Source organism: Homalodisca vitripennis, chromosome 7 (genome assembly GCF_021130785.1).
Source record: "Homalodisca vitripennis isolate AUS2020 chromosome 7, UT_GWSS_2.1, whole genome shotgun sequence".
Taxonomy (NCBI): domain Eukaryota; kingdom Metazoa; phylum Arthropoda; class Insecta; order Hemiptera; family Cicadellidae; genus Homalodisca; species Homalodisca vitripennis.
In genome coordinates this window covers 62,745,525-62,757,338 of record NC_060213.1, presented here as the reverse complement: position 1 = coordinate 62,757,338, position 11,814 = coordinate 62,745,525, and the positions used below count along the sequence as shown (strand labels likewise).

Sequence of the window (11,814 nt, the reverse complement as noted above, 5' to 3'; positions counted from 1 at the left end):
GGACATGACACTAGTCAGCTCTAGGTCATACATGCTGTGCGACATGATACTACTCAGATCTAGTGCCATATACATTATCTGACATGAGACTAGTAAGGTCAAGTACCATATACACAGTCTGACATGAAACTAGTCAGTTCTAGTGGTACAAATACAGTATGACATGACACTAGTCAGCTCTAGTATCATACATACTGTATGACGTGACACTGCTCGGCTCTAGTGCCATATACACAGTCTAATATGACATTAATTAGCTGTAGTGCCCAAGACATTAATTATATCATACCCTTACCCAAACCATATACCATATTCATATCCGATTTTTTTCGGATAATTTGACCGGGGCCCGGGATCTCAGGGTACTGGGTTGGGCCCTGCCACACGTGTATTTGTAGTGACCGTGTCGACAGACGTATATAACTAGTTTTTAATCATATTGATAGCTGTTTTTATGCCATTGGTATTTTAATTGATTGAGCTAAACTTTTAATGGAACACGATATATACTTATTTGCGAATGTACTGAACACCGGGAATCGAACCCGTGACCTCTCAGTTAGAGAGATTTATCCTTACCCCTATATTACGTTTTGGTCGAAAACCTACAGTTGTTGTGGATCCACATGACTCAAAACTTTATATTATCTCCGCATCGAAATGGGATTTGAACAAGTTATAAGAAGAGACTGTTCTACATAACTTGTAGAGAGATTTACCCTTACCCCTACATTACGTTGTGGTCGAAAACCTACGGTTGTTGTGGATCCACATGACTCAAAACTGTATGTGATCTCCGTATCGAAATGGGATTTGAACAAGTTATAAGAAGAGACTGTTCTACATAACTTGTAGAGAGATTTACCCTTACCCCTACATTACGTTGTGGTCGAAAACCTACGGTTGTTGTGGATCCACATGACTCAAAACTTTATATTATCTCCGCATCGAAATGGGATTTGAACAAGTCATAAGAAGAAGACTGTTCTACATAACTTGTAGAGAGATTTACCCTTACCCCTACATTACGTTGTGGTCGAAAACCTACGGTTGTTGTGGATCCACATGACTCAAAACTTTATATTATCTCCGCATCGAAATGGGATTTGAACAAGTCATAAGAAGAGACTGTTCTACATAACTTGTAGAGAGATTTACCCTTACCCCTACATTACGTTGTGGTCGAAAACCTACGGTTGATCCACATGACTCAAAACTTTATATTATCTCCGCATCGAAATGGGATTTGAACAAGTCATAAGAAGAGACTGTTCTACATAACTTGTAGAGAGATTTACCCTTACCCCTACATTACGTTGTGGTCGAAAACCTACGGTTGTTGTGGATCCACATGACTCAAAACTTTATATTATCTCCGCATCGAAATGGGATTTGAACAAGTCATAAGAAGAGACTGTTCTACATAACTTGTAGAGAGATTTACCCTTACCCCTACATTACGTTGTGGTCGAAAACCTACGGTTGTTGTGGATCCACATGACTCAAAACTTTATGTGATCTCCGCATCGAAATGGGATTTGAACAAGTTATAAGAAGAGACTGTTCTACATAACTTGTAGAGAGATTTACCCTTACCCCTACATTACGTTGTGGTCGAAAACCTACGGTTGTTGTGGATCCACATGACTCAAAACTTTATGTGATCTCCGCATCGAAATGGGATTTGAACAAGTCATAAGAAGAGACTGTTCTACATAACTTGTAGAGAGATTTACCCTTACCCCTACATTACGTTGTGGTCGAAAACCTACGGTTGTTGTGGATCCACATGACTCAAAACTTTATGTGATCTCCGTATCGAAATGGGATTTGAACAAGTCATAAGAAGAGACTGTTCTACATAAATTGAGAATCTTAAAACTTCTTTTAGTTATGCATCTTCACTGCGCCTCTATCTTGAGTAACCTCGCTAGGCAGTACGCATCATGGCGCCTGCTGCAGGCGATATGTTAATTACAGACATTAAAGTACACTCGTTTGAAACGTTGAATGTCCATAATATTGAAACATTAGATACCAAAAACTTTGTCAGAGCAAAGTTTATTTATAATAGGCCGTTTATCTTTGTCAATATTGTGTAATAGCTGAGACAAAGACTGCACAATACGAATGGAGGCTACTTTAGAGAAAAACATTTTATGTTTCACTGCTTCAGAAACCAGAGGGGCGCAGCCCAGAGGTGTTATTAAAAAAAGAATAGGCCTATATTCATCTCAGGGGCCCTAAGAAAGGCCATGTAAAATTTCAGTAGAATCAGTTGAATAATTTATACGTGAAAGCAAAACAAACAGTCAATTTTGTATTTATAATATTATTAGGATTATTCTGTATAGATATGCAAAGTATATCATTCTGTAGAGTGCAAATCTTTACTTTTGAGAATACTGAAGCTAGAATTCAATTTCACTTAAATTCAATCATGGCATTTTAAAATCTGCGTTAAACTCTCACCATATAGTTTTGTTTATCTGCTCAGAGCATTATAGTAATTTTTAAACCACTAAGCAAATGTAAATATGATTAAAATATACAACTTAAAACTATAGTATCTACTATAATAGAGGTGTTTTTTTCTGTGGTTATTTCCTCAGGTTTTTCTTATTGTCATTAAAGTAGACAGTTGTAACCCCAATTCACAAAAGTGGTGTCCATAGTGATTGGGTGATATGTAGACAGATTTTCATATTCTCTATCTTTTCTAAGGTAATTAGAGTATTTTATCTGACCTTTCAGTGAATAACTTTTTAATGTTTGAAAGTTTTGTTTCAGACCTTGGCATATCAACTGTTGATACAATGCTTAATTTTATATAACAAATTATTTCTGACCAGGATAGCAAGAAACATCTGATTATGATTTAAGTCAAACCTTGGACTTGGTCAATCCCAAAATTTTACTGCAAAAGCTAGAGATTTTGGGTCTTAGAGAAACAGTTTTTGACTGACTCAATTCATACCTTGTTGGTCACCATCAACTTGATCAGGTCCCATACATTTTGATAATAACTGATGTGCAATGAGCGAGTTATTAGAAGAAACCCCAGTCTTCTAATAATCTTCCGGGAGTCCCTCAGGGGTCCATACTGGAGGCAATTCTTTTTATACATTACATCCCTAAAAGTACAAATAGTGCCAAACTAAGTTTATATGCATATGGCACATCTTTGCTTGTTTCTAATCCAGATCCTCTTTGGTAGAAATTGTCACTTTTGTGGAATGGAGCTCACTGCTTCAGTGGTTTACCATCATCTAATTTTTCCAACACAACCAAGGTAATCTAATTTTCACATCCACTCCCCCCACAAATTGCCAGCAAAGATTTCTCCTAGGAGATACAGAATTCATGCTGAGCTCAATAGTCAACTTTCTTGTTTTCACTATTTATGGCAGGCTCTCTTATTAAAGTCATATTGGTTTGATTGCCACAATAATCAATAGTGATATATTATTCTTCTTAGACTGGCGGACTATTCGAAGAGACAGGTCTTGCTTACAGCATACTATGGATGCATATTTCCCCATATGTCTTATGGTGCGACAATCTGGGGTGCACTGATTTAAGAAATGTGCACATTTTTAAACTTAAGAAGAAGGCAGTAAGAATCATCTGTAGCCTTTTGTCTAGGGACTCCTGCAGAAATTTCTTCTAGCTCAAAAACTTATTAACTTTTTCCTCAATATATATTTTAAAAGCCTTCATCCTTTCACTAAGAAATTTTCCAAAATTATAGCACTGTTTCCTATCCATTACAAAACTTTCTTATTTCAAAAACATGTAAATTACAGTAGTATTAAGCTCTTCGGCGCCTTAATGCCATCTCTTAAGTCAGAGACTAATATGGCTGTTTAGATGATCAATGAAACCCTTGCTGTTGCATAGCGAATATTGATCTATTCAAAACTTTTTAAATTATTTTAGAAATTAGTTAATTAGTAATTGTTTGTTAGTTTATTTTAATATTATTAACATATTCCATATTAATTTATTTTGACTATTGTCTGTACACAATTGATTTGTTCTGATAAATAAAGAATCTGAATCCAATAGCAACATTAAACTTTTTGAGATTTTTATGAAAGTAAATGGTATGTAATGTAAGAGTACAAACTAACCTTCTTCTTATCAACTACCTTCAATGAGCATTAATTACTTGTAGGATTCGTTGGAGCTTTCTACCTCCTAAACAGACAACTAATAACAACTAAGAACAGCCAAAACATCTAAACCATATCAACATGTATGTAACACTCAGGGCACTATGGGTGTTCCAATGATTCGAACAGAAACATTGTTAAGAACCAGCTGTGATTTTGTCATCCTAATTTTAGTCCTATAAAAACAATGTTTGTTTTACTGTCCTTTAGAACAAACATTATTATGTCTCTATATTTACCCATAGAATTATGTGAATTTTGTCATAATGCGAGTAATATACATTTAAATGCATTTTAACTTTTGCTATAGTACGATCATAGAAAAAACTTCAAACTTGTTTAATTTATCACTTAAATATGAAATATCTCAAAAATATACACTTTACAAGAAAAACGAATAAGTGATTGCATACCTACCACCTCTTTAAAATGACTCTCTCCCTTAATTCTTCAACCAAAAACCCAAGAAGCAAAAAAATACAAAATTTTGGAGATGTAAGATGTTCTCATGTAGTAAATTTTAAGTTTTTATGATTAATGAAAGCAAAAAGCCAAGTTTTAATATGAAAGTTTTTACAACATAGGAAGAGCAAATTTACAGTTACCAAATTAAAATATGTTTTCCTCGATTTGATAAATAGACATAAAGTGAACAAATGAATGGGATATTTCATGACACATACCATTGTAATACCATTAAAATACCATTGTAAGAGCTTTGGACTGTAACATGCCCATACAGAAAGTCGCAGATTACCCAGCGACGGTCACATATAAAGATGGTCTACAATGAAGAAACAAAGGTCCTGAAGATGAATTTCTTAAAGCTCAAGAAAATTATAGATTGACAGGAAACCAGGAAGACAAAGCTGAAGCTTGCTAGGAAAAAGAAAACCTATGACTTGAAGCTTAAACAACTTAGAAGTGAAGCAAGCACTGAACACATTGCACAGGCTAGTAACAAGAGCAAAGCAATATGGGATGTCATAAACAGTGAACGGAAAGCAACACATAAAACTTCAGAAGTAACTATGACATGCTTAAAAATTGGTGAACAGGAAGTGACAGATGCTACAAAAATTGCAAATAATATTAACTCCTTTTTTTTCAAAAATTGCTGAAGAGACACTTAGGAACCAAGTGAGGCATAACTACTCGCAGGAGAACCTCACTGAAATTGCAACCCCTCTATCTATCTATCCTTCATCCTGCAACAACTGAAGAAATACAGACAATTATAAATTCCATTAAACCAAAATCATCAGCAGGTATTGATGACATATCTTCAAAAAATCATCAAAATCTGTGGAAGAACTCTTCTGACTCCAATTTTAGCTATCTGTAACAGGTCCCTTAACCAAGGCATCTTTCCCTCCAGACTTAAAATTGCTAAAATATATCCCAAACACAAACAAGGAAAGAAAGATGAAACCAGCCAACTATAGACCCATCTCTCTCCTACCTACTACTTCAAAAATTAATGAGAAAATAGTTCTTGCCAGACTACTCACACACCCCCTTCAACAAAATGGCCTCTTGACAGACAAGCAACATGGCTTTAACAAAAGGGAAGTCAACAACAACTGCAATTGCTGATCTGGTAGAGTTCATAGTAGAGAACATAGAGTCCGGGCAACACCATCTCCAGCGTATACTTAGACCTGAGTAAGGCATTTGATTGCCTTGGTCACGATCTCATTTTGGTTAAATTAAAAAGCCTAGGCATTATAAAAACAGCCCTAAAATGGTTCGAAAGCTACCTGAAAGGACGGACCCAAGTAGTAGAGGTGAAGAAAAATGAACATGGGCAAACAAGTACTGTGCGATCAGATCCAATACCAACAAGAAGAGGCGTACCACAAGGATCAGTCTTAGGGCCAGTACTATTTATTTTATTTACAAATGACCTACCAAAGTACATGACACCATACAGTGAAAACAATTATGTATGCTGATGACACTGTGCTCTTATTAGCCAGTAATAATAACGAACATTTGGAAATTGACACATACATATCTGTCAACATGGCACAACAATACTGCATGAGTAATGACCTTGTTTTTAATCAAAATAAAACTAAACAGATGTATTTTGGAAGAAATAGAAAGGACTCAACAGCACTCCCTGATCTTCAGAATGTAAAACATGCTGAAACACCTAGGTGTAACACTTGATAGTGATTTATCATGGAAAAATCATGTAGACAATCTGTGCAAAAAACTAAGCTCTGCCATATTTGCCATAAAAATAACCTCAGCAGTCAGTTCACCAGAAGCTTCAAAAATAGCATACCATGCCCTTTTCCAAAGCCACTTACAATATGGAATAGTTGTTTGGGGGGGAACTTCAAATGCCAACCTGCAGCGCCTACTGAAATTGCAAAAGAGGGCTCTCAGAATAATGACTGGTCAAGGCCCAAGAGAAAGTTGTAGAAATACATTCAAGGATTTGAAGATTCTTACAGTTATTTCCATTTACATATTGGAAACTGTTCTCTTTTGTGTTACTAGAGACCTAACAAGGCATAGAGATCTGCATGGACACAACACAAGACATGCAGGCAACTTCCACCTTCCGGCACACAGAACAGCCACCTATGCAAAAAAACCATCTTATGCTGGAATCAAGATATATAACACACTGCCTGAAGACTTGAAGACCAACAGCCCACAGAACCTGAAGAAGGAACTCCGGACCTGGCTCCAGGAAAGACCCTTCTACAGCATGGAAGAGTTCTTCAATTGGAGGGACAATGCATGAAGACCCAACTCATGAGGAAGAAGATATTTTTTGTCTTTAAACTTGACATGTATTCTAATCTGATGATTATGAATAAAGAATTTCTGATTTCTGATTTCTGATTTCACAATATACTCAGTTTAAAGTCTCCTGTGAAGCCAAATTTCAGAATCACTTTCACTGAGTATATTTTTCACAAAATGGTTGACAAAATGCCCAGTTGGCAAGGATATAAAGCATTTATGTGTTCATTTTATTGACTCTATGTTAAGCCAACGAGGAATAACCTTCCATTTGAATAAAAGTAAGTGTTCTTTTTATATCCTACCAAAAAATAATGTAAAACAATGTAATATTATTGCAACATGGCACACTTTACTTACTTACCTTATTTGCTACCTGCCTTAAGAGTCACTTGTACTATTGATCATCTTGATTTTAGGCCCACAAGGACAATGTAACACCTCAAACATTTTAACTCTTATTTTTATTTTTAGAATTGTGAGAGATGTATCATTTCAAAGATGTGATTAATAATCCAATCACTGTGTAGCTTTTAAAATAGGTACTTAAGTAGGTTATTGAGGTTATTTTGTAATTAATCAATAATCAAAAAGTATAACATTTAGAAGAGAATATAGTTTTTTTAATCATAAATAAACCAACGTAAATATTTGTTTTAAAATAAAGGAACTAAAAAACAAAACATAATTTTAATTTGACAAAATGAAAGTTACTCAAAGCCAATTAACAATCTCAGCACTAAACCCTCTCTTGATGCTATAGACAGATTCGACAATAGCTCTAATAAGGATGAGACTCGAACCGTTACTTGGAACAAAGACAGTTTTCCTAGCATTTGTGAGGTAGGTTATGGTCATTGAATGAAAACTACATCTCGGCAACTCATTCTGTCTTTTTGCTCCATATCAAGTTTGAAAGGACTCAATTATCTAGAACACTAATGTAGCCTAGGAAGCTTTTCATAACAACAACTCTGAGGTAACATATGGTAGTTTAAAGAAGTAAAACCTACACACTCAATCCTGCCTCATTGCTACAACAGAAATTCTACATTGTCTCCAACAGAGATGTTACTCAGAACATTAATATGAACAACGATATGTTCCCTGGCATATGTTAGGTACGTTATAGTCATTCAAAGTCATTTCATCTAGTTACTCCAAGTCATGTTTCATTTATGACTCATACAGGAGTATTATCTGAATAAAGAATAAAAAGTTTCCCACACCAACTCTCCTGTGTCTCATAATGTTTTTAATAATTCCAATCTCCACACTCAATCCTATCACGTTACTACAAGGTTTATTTTTTATATTACCTCCAATAGCGACATCACTTGAACCTTTACCATGAAAATTATACATTCCCTATCATCTATGTGGTAAGTTGTGATCATTGGAAGAAAACTACATCTCTGCATCGCATTCCATATCGTGATTCAAAGGACACCTATAGGAATTTTCTCTGGAACCTTGATGTAGACAAGGAAACTTCCCACAGTGACTGTGAGATATCTTAGTGGTTTGAAAAATTTCAAACTCTGCAATCAATTCTGTTCCGTTAATTCAGGATGGTGTTTATATATTGCCTCCAATAGGTACATCATTCCAAAACAAAAAACAAAACTGACGTTTGATAGCAATTCTGAAACGAGTCGTAATAAATGTTAAAAAAAACTGCATCTCCGCAAATTGCTTTGTCTGGCTTCACCATTTGGTATTATATGTAAAACTTCCAAAGTGATTTCCTGGTCAGACACTTGTTCAATTCATAAAAAAAAGCGGGGCCAATCTAGTCCAGCCCTCTTTTGTTCCAAAAAATTTTCATCCAAATCGGTTCAGTAGTTTTGGAAAAATCGGTGGACATACATAAAAAAGAAACAAAAACAGGTCGAGTAGTATAACCTCCTCCATGTAGAAGTCAGTTAAAAAGCGTTTGAATGCGTATTGATCACATATACCTTTACAATGAGATATCTCCCATAATTCTATGATCAAAATTAAGGTGTATAAGTGTTTGAAGTTTAAAATCATTCTTATGGGGTATAACTAAAGTTGATCCACTGTAACCTTAGTAAGTTTTGTAATCATTACAGTGTGTATTATAAATTTCTCTTACAATCAGGAATTGTGTTCCCTATACTCCCATTGTTTGAGGAACATGAGGTGCTTTGTTGAACACTACTAGTAGAGAGTTGGGTGAAGAAACTAAATTTATGCACGAGAGGGGAGGAAAATGATGGTAAAATTCACAAATTAGCTACAATAATAAGTCTAAACAAAAAGATCTTTTTGAAAGGGAACACCCTTAAACTGAATAAGTTAGTTAAATCTGATAGTTACAATTTTGAAAAACTTGGCTTTACCGCTTGAAGCAATGGGAGATGTTTTTGGAGTTGTTATTGTCTTGTCATGAATTCCATTTAGCTTTTTCATACTACTGCCCCTTCCAGTTTCTTCACTCAACTCACAGCAGGTCAAATGATTGCTAGATACACAAATGAAGTACATTTATGACTAATCAAAAGGGAAAAACTGAAACACCATTTCACTTGTGAGAATCGTCTTTACTAGTAACAGATCATGAAATGAATACAAACAAAGAATAGCGGATTTGCGGCGAAATGTAATTCGGTCGAGAGTAGAGTCAGTCAGCTATACACTTATATACAGAGTGAACAGTCATTTTGTAGTCTATCGGTACCGTACAAACTTAACCCTGATTGTGAGTTCCTATTGCGGTTTACAGAAAAATATACTTTACACACGGCACAAGCAGTGTCTGAAATGTAAATACTATTATTAACATTTATATAAAACAACGGAGACAGTAAATCTATTTCTGGGAAACAACAGGAATCAGATAAGGGAGTGTATAAAACACGAGTGGTACCTTTAAAAATACAAATTAACACATACCTTATGCACATTTAATGTCAAGTTCAACAAAGATTGATTATTTTTAAATCAATATAATACAAGATGCGGTTTTCACATTTTTCTAACAGACCTGTCAGCATATTATACATGAGATTCTTCAACAATCAATGGTGAAAATCACATTTTAAATACAATTACAACATAACCTTAATCATATTACATTTATACGAAAACCGTTTGGTCTTAAACATAAATAACAATTCATCAAAATAATTACATATTCTTGAGTTTTTACTACTTAATTATTTAAACATATTTAATATCTTAATTGAAACAATTAGTTAATTAAGTTAGTTTAACATATTGCATTACAAACTGCTTGTAAAACTCAAATAAACAGTGCGTAAAATTATTTTTGCAATACATTTTTATGATCACAAATGTGCATAGTATGTAATTTAGTTTCAATTCATATGAAAGGAAGCACGGGTAAATTAAAAAACAAATTGTACAATCTCTAAAATTAAAGGCATATTTCTAAACCTAGTCACTAGTAAATACTCTCCAGAATCAAAAACAATTACATAAACATTTTTCTTGAAAAAGGAAGAAAAAAACAGTATCAATAGTTTTATATCTGTACAACCATCGTACACATCACAAAACAAATGCACAAGTCGTCAGCGAACGAACGTCTGTACACGAACTGTGTTGCCACGAACCTAACATAACTTACAACCGATAGTCCAACGAACGAACATCTTCGGAGATCAACACAAACAAGGTTAACCTAAAAGCACCTAGTTTCATCGCTAGAAATGTACAAGAGAATGGTAAGATTTGGAATTAAAAAGAGATTCTTTACAAAGCCACTGCCCACCCAATCGCCTCTAATAGAAATTCATAAATAAAACATGTAATTCAAACAATGCTAATCTAATATTTGGTACAAAATCAGCTAAAATGCAATACATGAATAATTTTTACACTGAATTCCTTTACAAAGAAATTCGATTTAAAACCATTATAAATTATTTTATCTAATTCCCTATGCAATAATATTACATTATATGCACTTTTTATTTTTATTTTGCTTTATTATATAAAAGTAAATATGATATTGATGCTATAATTTTGTAGCTAAAATAGTTATCATTGTGATATCAGATCTTACTGTAAATAAGTTAAAATTAACAATATTATTCAAAATATGTTATCTACCTATTTTAAATAGTGGAATCTTGTTTAGTCAATTGGAAATATATTTTCACCCTTGTAATAAAAACAAAAAATATAATTTTGAAGCATGAATAAAATATATATTTTTGGGATATATTTTTGTGTTTAATACACATAACAAGAATTTTAAATTTTGTAGTAACAATTTTGATATTGTTGATTACACTAATTAAATATAGTACAGTTACAAGAATTTAAGTACGACAAAATCATGCAATTTATTATACGAAGAATTCTAATTAAATAGAAATGTTATTAATGTATGGTTTTAAAATATTAAAAACTTATCCTCACAACACCATAACAGTGGAAAAGATTTCTCTATTGAGTAATCAAGATTCCTGAAAAATTCAATTCACAAAACAAAATTTACATTCTCTTTAAATTAACCTAAATAAAATTTTTACATAAAACAAAACGTGCACAGCTCTGTGTTGATTTAGAAAATAACACTGGAAATATACAGTGACTGGAAAAAGACTAAATATTTTATCGCGCTTGTAGAACTTTTACAAGAACGTTTTACAAAGTAATTTTATAAAATTAACTAGAGGGGCTTGGGATGGGACTCCTGCTCGGTCATTTCTTGGGCTTTGAGCGCGGTCAGTAAATCACCTCATAGACTGTGGCCTTCTTGTCACCGGAGCCCGTCACGATGTACTTGTCGTCTGCCGAAATGTCGCAACTCAGCACTGACGATGATTCTTTGGACTGGAACCACACAGAGTAGGTTAGCTTATGTGAATTCAAACTTATC

At 34.0% G+C, this 11,814-nt stretch overlaps 1 protein-coding gene across 1 annotated transcript in view; it reads right to left on the bottom strand.

The window, feature by feature from the left end:
- Positions 1 to 9,484: 9,484 nt before the first annotated feature.
- LOC124365928 (transducin-like enhancer protein 4) overlaps positions 9,485 to 11,814 on the bottom strand; it is a 193,365-nt gene continuing 191,035 nt past the window's right edge. Inside the window, 1 exon segment of the mRNA XM_046822063.1 lies at positions 9,485 to 11,768. Coding sequence (XP_046678019.1) covers positions 11,661 to 11,768 — 108 coding nt within the window. The 3' untranslated portion in view covers positions 9,485 to 11,660.